The sequence below is a fragment of the Cantharellus anzutake genome (genome assembly GCF_015039405.1).
Source record: "Cantharellus anzutake strain C23 chromosome Unknown EI90scaffold_13, whole genome shotgun sequence".
NCBI classification, from domain to species: domain Eukaryota; kingdom Fungi; phylum Basidiomycota; class Agaricomycetes; order Cantharellales; family Hydnaceae; genus Cantharellus; species Cantharellus anzutake.
In genome coordinates, this window is record NW_024066963.1 from 335,571 (window position 1) to 350,078 (window position 14,508).

The 14,508-nt window shown below is 48.9% G+C and overlaps 5 protein-coding genes across 5 annotated transcripts; 4 read left to right on the forward strand and 1 right to left on the reverse strand.

Annotated features, from left to right (window-relative positions):
- Positions 1–330: 330 nt before the first annotated feature.
- Positions 331–3,517, forward strand: EI90DRAFT_2913451 (uncharacterized protein; the record flags this gene model as incomplete). Its single annotated transcript, XM_039054498.1, has 13 exons — positions 331–500; positions 571–600; positions 657–752; positions 797–841; positions 904–1,292; positions 1,351–1,675; positions 2,231–2,438; positions 2,489–2,613; positions 2,758–2,894; positions 2,945–2,982; positions 3,038–3,121; positions 3,181–3,289; positions 3,426–3,517. 13 exons carry the CDS (start codon positions 331–333, stop codon positions 3,515–3,517), a joined length of 1,848 nt encoding a protein of 615 aa, XP_038918551.1.
- A 1,407-nt stretch (positions 3,518–4,924) lies between these two features.
- Positions 4,925–7,952, forward strand: EI90DRAFT_2913632 (metallopeptidase MepB; the record flags this gene model as incomplete). Its single annotated transcript, XM_039054505.1, has 16 exons — positions 4,925–5,416; positions 5,508–5,546; positions 5,610–5,653; positions 5,706–5,802; positions 5,868–6,062; positions 6,126–6,171; positions 6,222–6,300; positions 6,417–6,583; positions 6,646–6,732; positions 6,791–7,019; positions 7,079–7,219; positions 7,275–7,360; positions 7,414–7,536; positions 7,595–7,693; positions 7,748–7,812; positions 7,863–7,952. 16 exons carry the CDS (start codon positions 4,925–4,927, stop codon positions 7,950–7,952), a joined length of 2,079 nt encoding a protein of 692 aa, XP_038918552.1.
- A 659-nt stretch (positions 7,953–8,611) lies between these two features.
- On the forward strand, positions 8,612–10,276 carry EI90DRAFT_2969655 (WD40 repeat-like protein). The gene is made up of 7 exons (XM_039055663.1): positions 8,612–8,782; positions 8,849–8,902; positions 8,961–9,085; positions 9,157–9,329; positions 9,393–9,482; positions 9,541–9,875; positions 9,937–10,276. Exons 1-7 carry the CDS (start codon positions 8,780–8,782, stop codon positions 10,177–10,179), a joined length of 1,023 nt encoding a protein of 340 aa, XP_038918553.1. The 5' UTR covers positions 8,612–8,779; the 3' UTR covers positions 10,180–10,276.
- On the reverse strand, positions 10,247–12,708 carry EI90DRAFT_317395 (uncharacterized protein). The gene is made up of 9 exons (XM_039066332.1): positions 12,524–12,708; positions 12,418–12,468; positions 12,303–12,355; positions 12,040–12,249; positions 11,887–11,992; positions 11,598–11,818; positions 11,342–11,543; positions 11,157–11,278; positions 10,247–11,096 (listed from the first exon to the last, which is right to left on the reverse strand). Exons 1-9 carry the CDS (start codon positions 12,534–12,536, stop codon positions 10,290–10,292), a joined length of 1,785 nt encoding a protein of 594 aa, XP_038918554.1. The 5' UTR covers positions 12,537–12,708; the 3' UTR covers positions 10,247–10,289.
- A 166-nt stretch (positions 12,709–12,874) lies between these two features.
- On the forward strand, positions 12,875–14,008 carry EI90DRAFT_3014600 (uncharacterized protein; the record flags this gene model as incomplete). Its single annotated transcript, XM_039056797.1, has 7 exons — positions 12,875–12,963; positions 13,025–13,039; positions 13,094–13,134; positions 13,183–13,237; positions 13,366–13,499; positions 13,694–13,797; positions 13,850–14,008. The coding sequence occupies 7 exons, from the start codon at positions 12,875–12,877 to the stop codon at positions 14,006–14,008; spliced, it is 597 nt and encodes a 198-aa protein (XP_038918555.1).
- Between the last annotated feature and the right edge of the window lie 500 nt (positions 14,009–14,508).

Sequence of the window (14,508 nt, forward strand, 5' to 3'; positions counted from 1 at the left end):
GTCGAAAGGTGAGGCGAACAACGGCTCACATTTACCAATGCCTCTCCCGCAAACGCTGTACACATCACAATTGGCCATATGGATCGCCGAGTTTGGTCTCTTGTTCCCATTACTAATTAGGGGGACGGTTCGATTGAACGAGAAGCGTCACACTGCCACCACTTATTCAGTTCCAGACCATTAATAAAGCCTCGGTCGTGAGCAGCTCTTCTGCCTCGTTGCAGTACCTCAACAACGGAACTCTGTTAGTTGTCTACTAGCACGTCAAGGTTTCTCTCGACAATTGCTCACCCGTAAACCTTGTTTTTGGGTTAGGTGCGAACTCCTTGGATGGCATCGAACTCGAACTCCATCTCTCTGAATGTGGGAGACGCGATTGAATACACGGAAAGCACGACCGTAACGTTGGAATGGACTCTTCGTGGATTGAAGCAGCTCTTCGATTCGAGTAAGGGCGAAATGAAGAGTAAAGTAACGAAGAGTGTCAAGTTTGGAGGAGGGTACGTCTCCTATGGATCGGAACGTGTTTGCACTTTTACACGTGTTCCTCATGGGATTTGTGCTGCTTAGGCGTTGGCAGGTTCTGTTCTACGCGAACAGGTGTGTACGTTTATATTTGTCTAGTAGCAATCTCATCATGTGCTTCCCATTCTCAGTGGGCATGAGGGAGGGAATTATGTTTCACTTTACTTATCCTGTGAACCTGCGGAAGACGAAAAAGAACGCTCTGTAAACGGAAAGCAAGTTGATCCGTCCCTTATATCTCTTCGTTTGCGTGTCTTAACCATTTCCTCAGGTGGATTCGGGAAGGACTCTTCAAGTTCAGCTTTGAAATTCGAAAGTCGGTCTGCTATCAAGTCTGCGTCATCAAGACTCATCGTTTACCGTTTTTTTGTTGCTCAGTGTAAATCGCGGGGCTCTTACATCTCCTAAAGAAGCCTGTGATCACTCCTTTTCATACAAGACAGCCAATTGGGGCTGGGCGCAATTTGCTAAGCGAGACGCAGTCTTCTACACTCCTAATACCGTTCGACATGTTGATGCGTTCCTTGTCATATGCAACATCACATCTGCATCTGCTGCCCCAAGTGCTGTGTCCCCTACCCCCGTCAGGACAGTGCCGCGAGGACTCCTGGACGCCGTTGGGGATATGTTAGATGATCCTACGTATTCTGATGTGTGTTTCGTTTTGCCGGCGAAAAAGCGGAGAGGTGTTAGGGGGAAGGTGGGAAAGCCCAAGACTATCTACGCGGCCAGAAAGATACTCCAAAGAGTTGACTATTTTCATACTAGTATGTGTGATCTGATTTCCGATGGCTCCATCTCATTGCCGCTCTTCCAATCTCGAAGTGTTTTCTTCCGGCTTTGCTGAAGGTATAACTGATGGTCACAATGCCGGAAAAATATCCAACGGGGCGTATAGACGTTCTTATCGAGGGGCAGACTCCATATCACTTTCTGTGGCCTCTGGAGACTACGGCTATGATCATGAAGATAACCAAGAAGATGACTATGACGGCTACACTGACTATTGGTCACAAGATCCATTCGAGGATTCGGATGAGGACTCTTCGGACGAGGAATTCGATGCATCAGGAGACCACGATCCACCATCAAACCACCAGGAAGCTGTGATAGCTGACGTAGATGAGGAATCGCCCGGCCCTCAAACGCCGTCGAACACTCATTTCCCGATTTCAACGACGGAATCTCGCTTTCGCCACCACACACGCTCGTTCTCACAGTCATTTGTACCGACAAGTGTTGCTCCTGACTCATCTTCGGTTCACCCTCGCCTACCCCGTGATCGAAACCTTACGATGGAATCATTCCGAAATTCTATAGGATCTACCACCGACGGTATCCTTCCCTCGTATACTCAATCACCTTCCCTATCGAACCTTCCACCGATCTCACCACGACTTCAAGAGGAACGACCGCAATCGCGCAGAGGCACGATGGAGAATCAAGACCTCTCCGATACCCGTGATGATGTGTCTGACTTTACGACCTCTGAGACCGTAAGAGGCCGCCGAAGCGTATCAGATACAGAAGACAATACTACTCTCAGCACCAGAAGTATCATCTCCCCATCTGAAGATGGAGATATCCACATAATTGGGAAAGAAGATACGTATTCGGAGCCATCAGCGCGTCCAATCGATCCGGCTTCTGGAGCGTCACATCGGGAAACCCAAGTCATTGGCGCAACTAATCGGAGAGCCTTGAGTGCTGGGGATCTGTCGGCCTCGCAACGAAGCGGAAGATATGCGGACGATTTAAAAAGAAGCTCTGGGTTTGCTCCCCGAAATAGATCAGGTGGTCATTCCCCTCATCCAAGACCAATTGTGGATGAAGCAATCATTCCAGGCCCGAAGAAGACAAAGGTCATCGTCAAGGAATGTGAATATGCGACTTATTATGCTGTTCTTTACTATGTGAGCATTTCTTTTGGCCCATTTCCCTTTAATAGCTGACTTCCCTTTAGTTGTACACCGACTCCATAGTCTTCTCCCCTCTCACATCTGACTTCACCTCAAAGTCCACGAGTGCGTCCCCAACAGGGTTACAGAACCTCCCAGACACTGTGCGATCCTCATCCTCCGGATCTCCGTATCAACAACACTTGCCTGCCTACTTCCAGTCCCAGCCAATCTTGCCCCTGTATGGCGTCTCACAATCCCATCATCAACAAATTGTATCCTCTCAAACAAATTCTCGATATCCACTTTACGGCTCGCAGACCTCTAGCCGCAGGCAAGGCGTTGGGGTTGGTGGCGAGGGTTTTGAGAGTCCCCATCGTTCTAGGAAAGAATGGATCCGGAGTTGGGCTGCCACAAATCCGGGAAGACCGCGCCCCTGCTCGGCGAAGGCTTGTTATAGATTGGCGGACAGTAGGTGTATTTCGATACAGGTCATTTGACTGTCGCTGAGAGTCCCGCAGAGCTTGGCTTGACGGAGTTGAAGGCTCGTGCATTCCAGGTCGGTCATGTTCTCGTCTCCAAATGCCGGAATCTCATTGACTCTCCCCCCACAGCACATCGTCAAGAGCCTCTCTGTCAACAACATATCCTTCGAAATCTTCTCCTCATTTTCAGCTGCATTCGAGGACGTACGCAAGGTACTGTGATTGCCTTTACTCCTGCTTGCAAATCCGTTTTCAAATATCGTTCGTTTCAGGTACAAGTGGACTTTTTCCTCGCTAACTGGTCCGAGATCAAATCCAGCGAGGCGATGAGGGACGTATTCCGGCAAGTTCGTCTAGGTAGACACCCTGGCTTCGGTATGTGTAGTTCTTCCCATCTTCGATCTCGTTCCGTCCTCTTATCCTGCCAATTGGATTCCATTGAAATATGAATGCAAACAGAGGAAGGTTAGCCATCGGTATCCCACCAGCGTATTTGACAACTTACCTTTTCCGGTAGTTTGGCCACTCATAATAATGAACTTGGAGTTTGTACCTCGACCTTTACCAGAAGTCGGTGTGGACGGTCCGAAAGATGTGTTACCTGCGTAGCTAAAGCCATATGCTGCGATTAGAGGGATATCTGCAAGCTTCCACGATTTTATAGCGCCATATTATTAATGATACACGACATGCCTAGCCATGTACTCTCCGTTGATCTCATTCTTGCACTGTATACTACGCATTATCCACGTTCTCTTTGAGCATCCAACACTTCTGTTTCATTGATTCGGATTCATATGATATGAGATAAATCATGGAGATTGAGGCAAAATTGACCTCTGGCACCTAACATCGGCTCGTCTAACTCGACCGATGGAAGGAACCACTCATGCACATGCATGAGCGGACCAAGGTTTTTCGGGCAGCTCAGGTAACAGCATGGCCATATCGAGCGCAAATTCATGGGGAGACGAATTTGGTCGAGTCTCGAACAGTCCCAGTCAGGCCCGGGCCCCTTTTCAGGCAGAGGATGTTTCTTATGGATAGGAGAAAGCCTATCATGGATAATGGGTCAGGTGTTGATGGTGTAGCCCTTGCGGTAGCTTGTAGAAGCCCGAAATCAGGGTGCCGTTGAGCCTGGGTCTTGCACTGGTCGTCATGCTCTGGCAGAATTTCGTCGTTGCCCCAGTCATACTTGGACTCCCCGAATCATTCGCTTTGCATTTCATGAATGTAGAAATGACCGACGCTTGGCGCCCAGGATTAGTGGGATCGTTTAGCCCTGGCACTCAGTTGCATGGATAGACCAACCAGGGTCGGGTCGAGCGAAAGGGGAGGATGGATTTTTGTTCAGGTGATGGAATCCTCGTGTGGGGGCCTTGCATCCCAAGAACATGTTCGAAAGCCAGCTGACGACCTTTACTCAGGGCGATGGTCAGGCGAGTTCAAATCGTGCACTAGTACACTAGTCCCCAAATGCGCACGTTGCAGTCCTGTTGCCAAAAGGGACAGTTGCTCCGACTGGACCGACCGGGAGTACTGTGACCCTATTGGCAATAGGAGAGTGCATGCAAATCCTTTATTTCCTTTGAAGCTATCGGCCACACTAAATACATGTACATACACGTCGCCGGTACGGGTATTGGACGGCCCGGTGAGTGCACAATGTGGCCAATCATGGTCGAATCACGGAGGTGGATAAGCCCAATGTCCCCCACCAAACCATGAAACGAAAGATCTCGTGCCATCTCCAAGTTCTATACGCATGGGACTCGGGTGCTTGCATGCCCATGTATTCTCGGAAGCAAATTGGCCATGGCTCTGGCCCAAAGAGGGCTGCTGGGAAGCATTGGTTTAACCTCGCCGCTTGGCGCATATAAGAATATTCGCAGGGGAGGCACTATTAGACCGGTTGCGGCGCTTTGCTTTGGCGTACTCTCGTACTCACTCTACAGTAACACCAATTTTGTCTCTTGTGCTCGATTCTTGCACAGCAATCCGTTGACCTCCTTCCTCATGTCTAATACGGACCTGACCCAACTCGGTGCCAAACCGAAAGCGCCACGCGTCCCCCTGAAGTGGGATCATAGCGCTACAGCTATCTCGGAAACAACCACATTAGCTATCGAAAGATCTCGCGCGATTCGTGATAAGATCGCCGCCCTACCTCGTTCCTCGTGCACCTTCGAAAATGTCTTCCTTGAACTCGCCAAGGAAGAATCTGAGCTCGAAAACACTACTGGCCCTCTTACGTTCTACCAGTACGTTTCTACTCAAGATGAGCTCCGCAATGCCGCCAATACCGCCGAGCAACGCCTGAATGAATATGGCATTGAGGCATCAATGCGAATTGATGTGTTCGAGGCTCTTAAAGCCGCTAAGGCGAACATTGACAAAGAGGAGTTGAAGCTTGCACCTGAGGAGAACCGTTTGGTGGAGAAGCTACTCCTAGATGGCAAGAGAAATGGGCTCGACCTCCCCGAAGAAACAAGGAATCAGGTTGCCACGGTGAGTGATCTTTCAATGTCCGTACCCCTAATACCTTTCCTGTCTCTCGCTCGTTTTGAAATCTTAGACTGATTTCTTCCTCCTAATCTAGCTTAAGAAAGAGTTGTCGAATACGTGCACCGAATTTTCGGTGGGTCGCGCCTCTTTTTTGCAGTGTCATTCTGCGTATTCACGTGGAGTACACGCATGACAGAAAAATTTCAATGAGGAGAAAGGCACCATCACATTCACGAAAGAGTGAGCATCATATTGGCAACTGAGAACACAAATTTCGTTAAAATACCTCAAGGAAACTCAAGGGAGTACCGGAGGATGTGATCAACGGTTATGGAAAGAAGGATGATGAGTATGTCGTAACATTCAAGACTCCCGATCTGATGCCCGTCGTAAGTTGTGACCCCCTGAATGACCCAGACAGGAGCTTAGCGGGTACTCTCCTGATCTCCGCTAGCTAAAGCATGCACAAGACCCAGAAACGCGTAAAGAAATACTCCAAGCCTCTGAAAGCAAGCTTGCGATCAACGTGCCACTACTGACCAAGGCAATTGATCTCCGCCGAAGGCTCGCTAAGTTAATGAACTACAAAACGTGGGCGGATTATGTCGAGGAAGATAAAATGATCAAGACTGGAAAGGCCGTCGAAGAAGTAGGCGAGAACATTTGTTTAGTCCAAATTGTTTGTTGACCCGGCTTTTGTTCCCCTGTCTAGTTTTTGGCGGATCTCCGCAAGAAACTGACTCCGATTGGTCTCAAAGGTAGTCGGAGCCTATCGTAGCCACTGATATGTTGCTAAAGCATACTGCAGAACGCGATGAGCTTCTTAAGATCAAGAAGGAGCAGCACGAGAGATACGGATACCCTTTTGACAACGAGTTCTACATTTGGTAAGCAGAAAGGATGAGTTTACGATGCAGTTCTATAACATGCACTTTTGCATAGGGATTACCGGTGGGCATTATTCCCCCGATCTTTCTGAAGTGGCTCACCCGCCCCCCTTCAGCTACTACGATAATGCGTTTATTGAGAAATTCTTGGATTTGGATGATAATTTTATCAAGGAGTATTTCCCGGTCGAAGTTGTCGTCCCCGCCATCCTCGAAATCTACCAGGAATTGCTTGGTGTTAAGTTTCGAGTAAGCCCTGAGAAGGTTGGAACTTGGCATCCTGGTAGGGTTCTTCCATCGTTGCGTCAGCTAGGACTTAGCCATTCTTATCAAATTGAATTACAGATGTCCAGCACTTTGAGGTCTGGGATGCTGATGCAACAACCGAGAAGGACTTTTTGGGCGATGTTTACCTTGATTTGTATCCTCGAGGTAAGTTATACTACAGGATCACCTAGATTTTCCTCGAACTGCTTTATCTCCATCGTAGAGAATAAGTATAGTCACGCTGCAGTATGGGGACTTATCCAAGGCTTTTTGAAGCAAGATGGCTTACGCCAATATCCTGTCGCTTGCATGGTTGCTAATCTTGCTAAACCGACTCCTAGCCGTCCTGCCTTGATGCGACATGACGATGTGGTGACGTATTTCCATGAAATGGGTCACGTATTCCATGGCTTGCTCAGTCGTACTACATTTGGTCGATTCCATGGAACAAGGTAGGTCCTGGGACTCTACAGCTCAACCTGAATGAGAATGATCTCAATGATTCCTGCAGCGTCGCGAGAGATTTTGTCGAGGCTCCATCACAGATGTTGGAGAATTGGTGTTGGGAGCCTTCGGTTCTTAGGCGTGTCTCCAGCCACTACGAGACTAAGCAGCCATTACCGGATGACCTAATCGAGAAGCTTATCAAAAGGTTAGTTCATTCCTTCTCGATTCAACACGTTGCCTCATCATTCCGCGCTCTTCAGCCGTTATGTCAATATCGGACTGTTCTCATTACGACAATTGTTCTTCGGCACGTTCGACATCAAAGTCCACACCGACACCACAGGGGGTGAGTTTCCAATTCCCTGTTGATTGCTCTCGTTTTGCAGTGTTTTGACTCAGGGTCCCGCTTAGAAATACAAGACTACAGTAAGTTCTGGTGTGACCTTCGGGAACAGGTGTCGCTTGTCAAGACGGGCGATAAAATTACTCCTGGCCAGGGCTCATTTGGGCATATCACTGGAGGTTGGTCGTATTCGTTTCCCCCCCCCCATCACCTTCTTTGAAGCCTAGTTTTTTATAGGATACGATGCCGGATACTACGGATATTTGTACTCTCAGGTATTCTCCGCTGATATGTATGAGACTGTGTTCAAGAAGGATCCGATGAGTGCCGAGTCTGGTACGTCTTTCACAAGACACTAGGGTCGAATTTTGTGCTTACATCAACAAACAGGCAAAAGGTATCGACATGAGATCCTACTTCCTGGTGGCAGCCGAGATGAGATGGATTCACTCAAGGTTGGTCAATTGGTCCAGCAGGAACTGCATTTGATGCTCGGCGTTTCCAGGCTTTCTTGGGACGTGAACCCAACTCGGATGCTTTCTTGAAGAGTATATTGGGCACTCCCAATGCCAACCCTTCGGCTGCTAATCTGTAGTAGAAATCCTCACAATTACAATCAAATCACTAGCTTTACGAGTTTTTGCATGCAAAATCCGATAGGGATGGCCTCTTATGAGTCTTTGCAATGAATATCAATTGGTTGAGATACTTGGCATCGTGTTTGGCCCCAATTGTACATACGTCGAGGAACTGCATTCTTGTTGTCGCCACTTCCATTTGGGAAATGGGGATTCAGACTGTTCCATCCAACAGTGTCAATACGCCGGTTTAGAACGTTGTACTCGTGCTATGGAGACCCAGGGACGTCGCGATACTACCGCACTAAGAAGCTTCTAAATTGAATGATCGCACGCATTCCCAAGGTTGGTCCGGGAGTTCTTTGGTGCCGAGGAATCATCCCGACCCAAAGAGCCTCAAGAATTTTCAGGAGACTTCACTTATTGCTCCCTGCATTCTCGGGTGGCAAGCGCCTTTGAGGTTTTCTTTTTTCGGTGGATGTGACTACCCCAGCGCCGAGCGGAGGCCACGCGACAAGCCGGACCATCCGCCTTCATTGAGCCTTGTGGCTCAATGAATACTTGGATTATATAGGCAGGCGACCAGCCTCTATAGTAAGAATAGGACATCAGACTGAAGCTGACTCCACCCGAGCAGATCACCAGAGTCTGAATGAGGACAGAGGTATGCAATACCACGAAGCCATAGAGGCTGGGGTCCTGTCTACTGGAGTCCTGCCTGATCTCTCAACACGCAAATTCCTACGGGATGGGCTAGCTAGCGGGACGGAGCCGATTCCGGAAGCGCTGTCACGTGTCCGCTCCCTTTATCAATATTGGGAGCTGTCGTCGACAAAACCCTCTAATGGTATGGCGACTAGCCCGATATTGGCATGCTTAGTGGCTCACGTTTGCTTGAAATGTCTGATGAAAGGCTGTACGACCACCAGAATCGACGCCGATAGAAACTGGGCATGATGATATGATCGTAAGTTCACCTTTCAAACCCTACCTCTGGGCACATGCGCATTTATCATTACCTCCAGCATGATGCCCAGCTGGATTATTATGGGAAACGACTAGCTACTTGCTCGTCAGACAGAACAATCAAAATTTTTGATGTCATTGAAGGTGAACCTCAAAGGCAAACTGGAGGCCAAGTGCTTAAAGGGTATATGCTTTTGAGGCGTTAGACTTGAACAGTTTTGCTGACCCTTGTGCATATTTTCCACACAAAAATAGGCATAATGGGCCCGTCTGGCAAGTCGCGTGGGCACATCCAAAATTTGGTCACATCCTCGCTTCATGTTCATACGATGGCCGCGTCTTGATTTGGAAGGAACAAGTTGCGACTCAAGGCTCTAACCAGGCCACATGGACTCGTGTGAAAGAGCACTCGCTACACACTGCGTCAGGTCTGTATAATCTACGTGAATGAGATTGACGCCCAATTCCCTCCTTCTGACACCTGACTCTAGTGAATTCTGTTTCATGGGCTCCCCACGAGCTCGGCGCTATTGTTGCATGCGCATCATCCGACGGAAAGTTATCCGTCCTCGCTTTCAAAAGTAAGCCAATTTGTCTCCATTCTCTGACTTGTAAGGGTCGTTGAACTGTCCATCGTAGACGATGGAACATGGGGAGCTGACATTTTCAATGGACACGCAATTGGATGCAACGCAGTCTCTTGGGCCCCTGCCATTCTTCCTGGTTCCCTCATTACACCTTCTGCACCTGCTCAAGGCCAACAGCAATCCTCGCAACAGTTATCTGCTCCATCACCTGTGAAACGCTTTGCCAGCGCAGGATGCGACAACCTAGTTAGAATCTGGACATTTCGCGAAGACACACAGGCATGGATTGAGGAGGAACAGCTGGATGGGCACACTGACTGGGTAAGGGACGTGGCATGGGCTCCAAACATTGGGTTGCCTCGTTCCTATATTGCCACTGCTTCTCAGGTTTGTATGAAATCCGAGATCCAATTTCACCGTTCTTAGCTGGTTTGGTATTCTTTTACAGGACAAAACTGTGATTATCTGGACGAAAGATAGCCCGAATGCGGCTTGGGACAAGACTTATCTCGATCCCAGCCCAGCAGGTGTGCCAAGCGGCACGCCACCCAAATTCCCTGATGTGGTCTGGCGCGTGTCGTGGAGCTTGGCAGGTAACATCCTTGCTGTCAGCTGTGGCGATGGCAAAGTTACGCTCTGGAAGGAAAACCTGAAGGGGGTCTGGGAGTGTGTTAGTGAGATGCTCCAGTAATGGATTCTTCACGCTTGTAGAAATAATTCACCGGAATTCGACTAATTATTATCAGTTGTCCGCGTATCACATGGGTGTTCCTTTTGAAATAGAGAAGATACGTGTATGCATTACAGATCTTCATCTTCATCTTCACCAGGAAGTGGTATAGATAAAGGATCAAAAAATGTTCCAGTTTTGAGAATGAAGGTATTGTCGAGAGATGGTAAAGCCGCGCTATTTTTTTCCAATGCCTCCTTCTGTCGCATTTTCAATTCCACACGACGTTTCTTCGTCGATGAAACCATGGCTGCCGTTCCCACTAGATCAAATACAATAGGAGCATTTGGATTGTAGCGGGCTCGTTTTGGCTTTGGCTGTTTAACGCCCCGAGTATCCTTTGACGATATGGATCCAGCATTCGAGATAGGAATTGTACTAAGCGAGGCCACGGAAGGAGTGGGTGAGTGCGCTCTTTTTAGCGAGTTCTTTGCCCGTAATGGTGCGGGTTCGACATGTGTCGTGGTGGCGATGTCTGTCGCCTCTTCATCAGGGATGAACCCAGTGGCGTCGTCTATTTTCATTCCCTCATCCTCATCTCCATCCTGGTCATCCAGTACTGCTTTATCCGTGAGGGAGAATAGTCCCTCCAGATCGAAAGGTTTACTGAATTTGGATACAAATTGAGCGGAGCCAATGTCCGCAGCAGTGGTCATCACACTATCGGAAGCTTCCTCGGGCTCCTTGGCACCCTGATCGATCATTGCGGTGTCTTCATTGGTAGACGATGGAGCAAGGGGCAACGACCCCTCACCGCTTGGAATGGAAGGTACGGAGGATGGATGGAATTTGGGTGGTTCGGTGTGATACGGAATGGCGCCCGAGTTCCAATCGTTGAGGACTGAACGGGCAGCAGTTTCTTGATCGGGTACACCACCCTATTTCACCAGAGATATAAGGAATCATCATTCTACGTCGCAGGATTATTACTTCATCACCTTTCCGAGCCTGCCACGCAAAAGGGCAATCATCGTTAGAAACTGGGTGGCATCGGAGAATTGAGGCACGTCATAGATCTGCTGAAGGGTCTCGCCTGGCACTCTTTGGACTATCGACTCGACTGGATTTGAAGTCAAGGATAATTGAGATGTGAGATGACACCATAACAACAAATTAAACGAACCCGCCATGATGGGATCCTCCAGAAACTCCACACCGAGCATATTCAGGCTCCCGGCTCGTTGTCCATTCTCATCCACGTCCCCAAGGAAGTCCCCCCATACAATCCCAGGCATATCGAGCACCTTCAGACCTTTCTCTAGCCCAACTGCCTTGATGTCTTTAGTCTGGCCAGGCTTTGCACCCACTGTGACTACATCCCCTGACTTGCTCCCTGTTCTCAATCTGGAGAGCATGTTGATTAACGAAGATTTGCCCACATTCGGGGCGCCAACAACACCAACGGTTAAGGATGTGTGTGCTCGGCGGTAGGACTTGAGAAGAGTGAGAAGATGAGGGGCACCGCCTTTGTTCTGACCCTTCGCAGCCGAGAGAGCACGAGACTGGCGGGTTGCAGAAGGGGTGGATTTGAGTGGGACAGTGGGGTAGTCGTGACGAAGGTAGCGCAGCCAGGCAAGAACATTTTCTTTAGGCACAAGATCTAGGAAACGGAAGGAAGTAAGTAAGGCTGGAGGGGTGTGCGAAGGCGAGTGTACGAAAATCACACGCCTGTCTTGTTGAGAGCAAGAACCAGCATCTTGTCCCCTTGCGCTTTACGGACCTCGTCCTCCACTATCCGACTCCGGCATCCCATCGGATCCCTGGCATCCAAGACCTACAAAAGTCATTATGACATACGTTCCTAGAAAAATCTGAACGCACCTGTATGATGACATCTGATAACTCCAAGACTTTCCTGAATTGATGAGCATGCGCAGCCACAGTAGCATCACGCGCTATCTGTGATTGAGCGGCCTCATGTGTATCGTCAACTTCGTCAACTGCAACCGTAGTTTGTGCCAGCGACTGTATAGTCGCCCCAGCTAATGGAGTGACTCTGGTTGGGGATGACAAGTGAGCAAGACGGCTGTGCTATGGTGCCACAATGAGTTGGTAACGCGAGGCTCACAAATGCATCAGCATACCTTCTTATCCTTTATGGCAGGAAGCCTAGGCACCCCGGGGTCTTTCTTTAGCTCTTAGAGACGCAGGTTGAGCAATTCAGAAAATGCACTGGGCCCCGTTCATTACAGAGCTCACTGTTGTACGGCGCTCCATTCAATCGAGCACCCATGGACTCATTCGATGCTTCTGTCGGTTCGTATTAGCTTTCCGTGTGATCCTCATGGGTTGGCAGTCTACTTACTGTTCTTGCCCATCGAGACTGGGCACACCGAAAAAGCCTGTCTCGAAATTCAAATAAACAATGGAGATGGCCGAACACGTGCCTGGAAACCCGATTTGATGGAGGGCCTTAATCCTCCGCTCGACACACCGCAACGAAATTTTCCTCATGGCAAAACACCAATCTAGCTGGTGAGCTTGGCTACTCAGGATCAAGCGCTTATGCCTTTCTGATGCTCGTCGTAGGACTGATTATGTACAACTTATCATTGTAAGCACAAAAGTTTGGCGAAAATCTATGCCTTGGCACTGAGGCAATGGGGGCGATTTTTGGTCAGACTATTCTCCTCGTCACTGGGTTAGTAGGTAAGCAATGGGCATGATTCGAGTTATCGCAGCTGAACATTTTACGCGTCCAGCTGGGGCGGTGTTCTTGGTCCGCACTATTCGAGAAACAGTAGAGTACGTTTACACGCTGCATGGTAACGTGCTCCTTACGTATCTCAACATTCATGACGAACAGGTCTACAAAAGCGAAGTGTGTTCTCGGCTCCCAACTCCCGTTGGGATGATCGTGCTGACATTGATGCAGTCTGAAAGCTAAGGGGTATCATGTCACTGACAACGGCATCCGTAAGTATACTGGACATCTGATTGTGACACTCCACTGACCCTATGCAGATATCAAAACCGACAAGCGTATGGATCGTGAATCCTATATGGACGCCACTCAACGGTGAGATCACTTTGCCCTCAACGTGGACGCATCTGATTTTAATGTCCAATTTCCTCCCATATACCCTTTTTATAAAACACGAACGGTGATACATCAATACACACTCGCAATCCAATAACACTCCACAGGGGCTTTATAAATGGCATGGAAGCGATCAAGAAGGCTGGTTCCTTCCGCAACGCCGCGGACGAGGAGCAGAAACGCCAGCAAGAATTGAAGGCTGCAGGGAAATCTGCCCCTCTCCACGGGGAGAAGGAAAAAGGTTCAAGGTTCAACTTTAGGCGGAAGGCAACTTCGTAGGGCAAGAGAATGTTCACGTCTGGATCAGTCATTCTGCTTCATGTTATTGGTGTCCATTTATTTCCATCTTCGTTTGCCACACATTCTTGGACACAGTGATAGTTCGTGCAATGTACTGACACCATGTTCATTTTGTACTGCAAAACTATTCTACAGTTTTTGGCTCAATCGATCCCATTCGGTGGGACGATATAGAACATTCTTTCAGGATATCTATGTGGCCTCAGGCGGCACATCGCCATCTCAGGAACCAGACGTCCGTGGGTGTTTGGAATTTGGGCATTCTAACCAATCAACCATATCTTACAATAGTCCTGGGCTAGAGATGCGAGCCAAGGGATGAAGGCACTACCACAGTGCATGGTTGACTACCTCGATCATCAACAGAATGAAAGATACTATGCCAATCAGAGGATGAGTCAGTCAGAAGCAAATCCAACTCCAGCACTCGGCCTCTGTAATGGCTATTGAACAGTTCCCCACCCGGGGGAAGGAACATACCCCGGAACGTGAGTCGGGATCCCTGGAGGCGGAGCGTCCCAACAACAGACATACAAGTTGAATGGCGCCTTAAAAATGTCGTCAGCTCACCCCGCAATTCTAGTAGACACAACAAGTATCAGCCCATATCCCGTCACTGATCTCGTCACAGCGCACACATGAAATCTGCAGAATAGCTGACCGATCTGGTGCCAGAGCGTCGGGGGTGTGCACGCCTACGGTTAGAAACAAGCACCGCTGCCCCCGCAGTTGTGAGGTGGGCGATTGTGGGCACGAAGATAGCTGACATGGTACAGGTGCCGCAAGCATGTTGGGGTTGAAAGGAGTCTGTGTGTGGTTGACTAACGGCAATTGCTTGATTAGACGCATAGCATGGGTACCTTATTACCCGAAACAAAATAATAAATACATGGCGACATTAGTTGCAAGGGTGGTAGCAGGTTGTCGGAGATGAGTTGCCATCGCTCAAC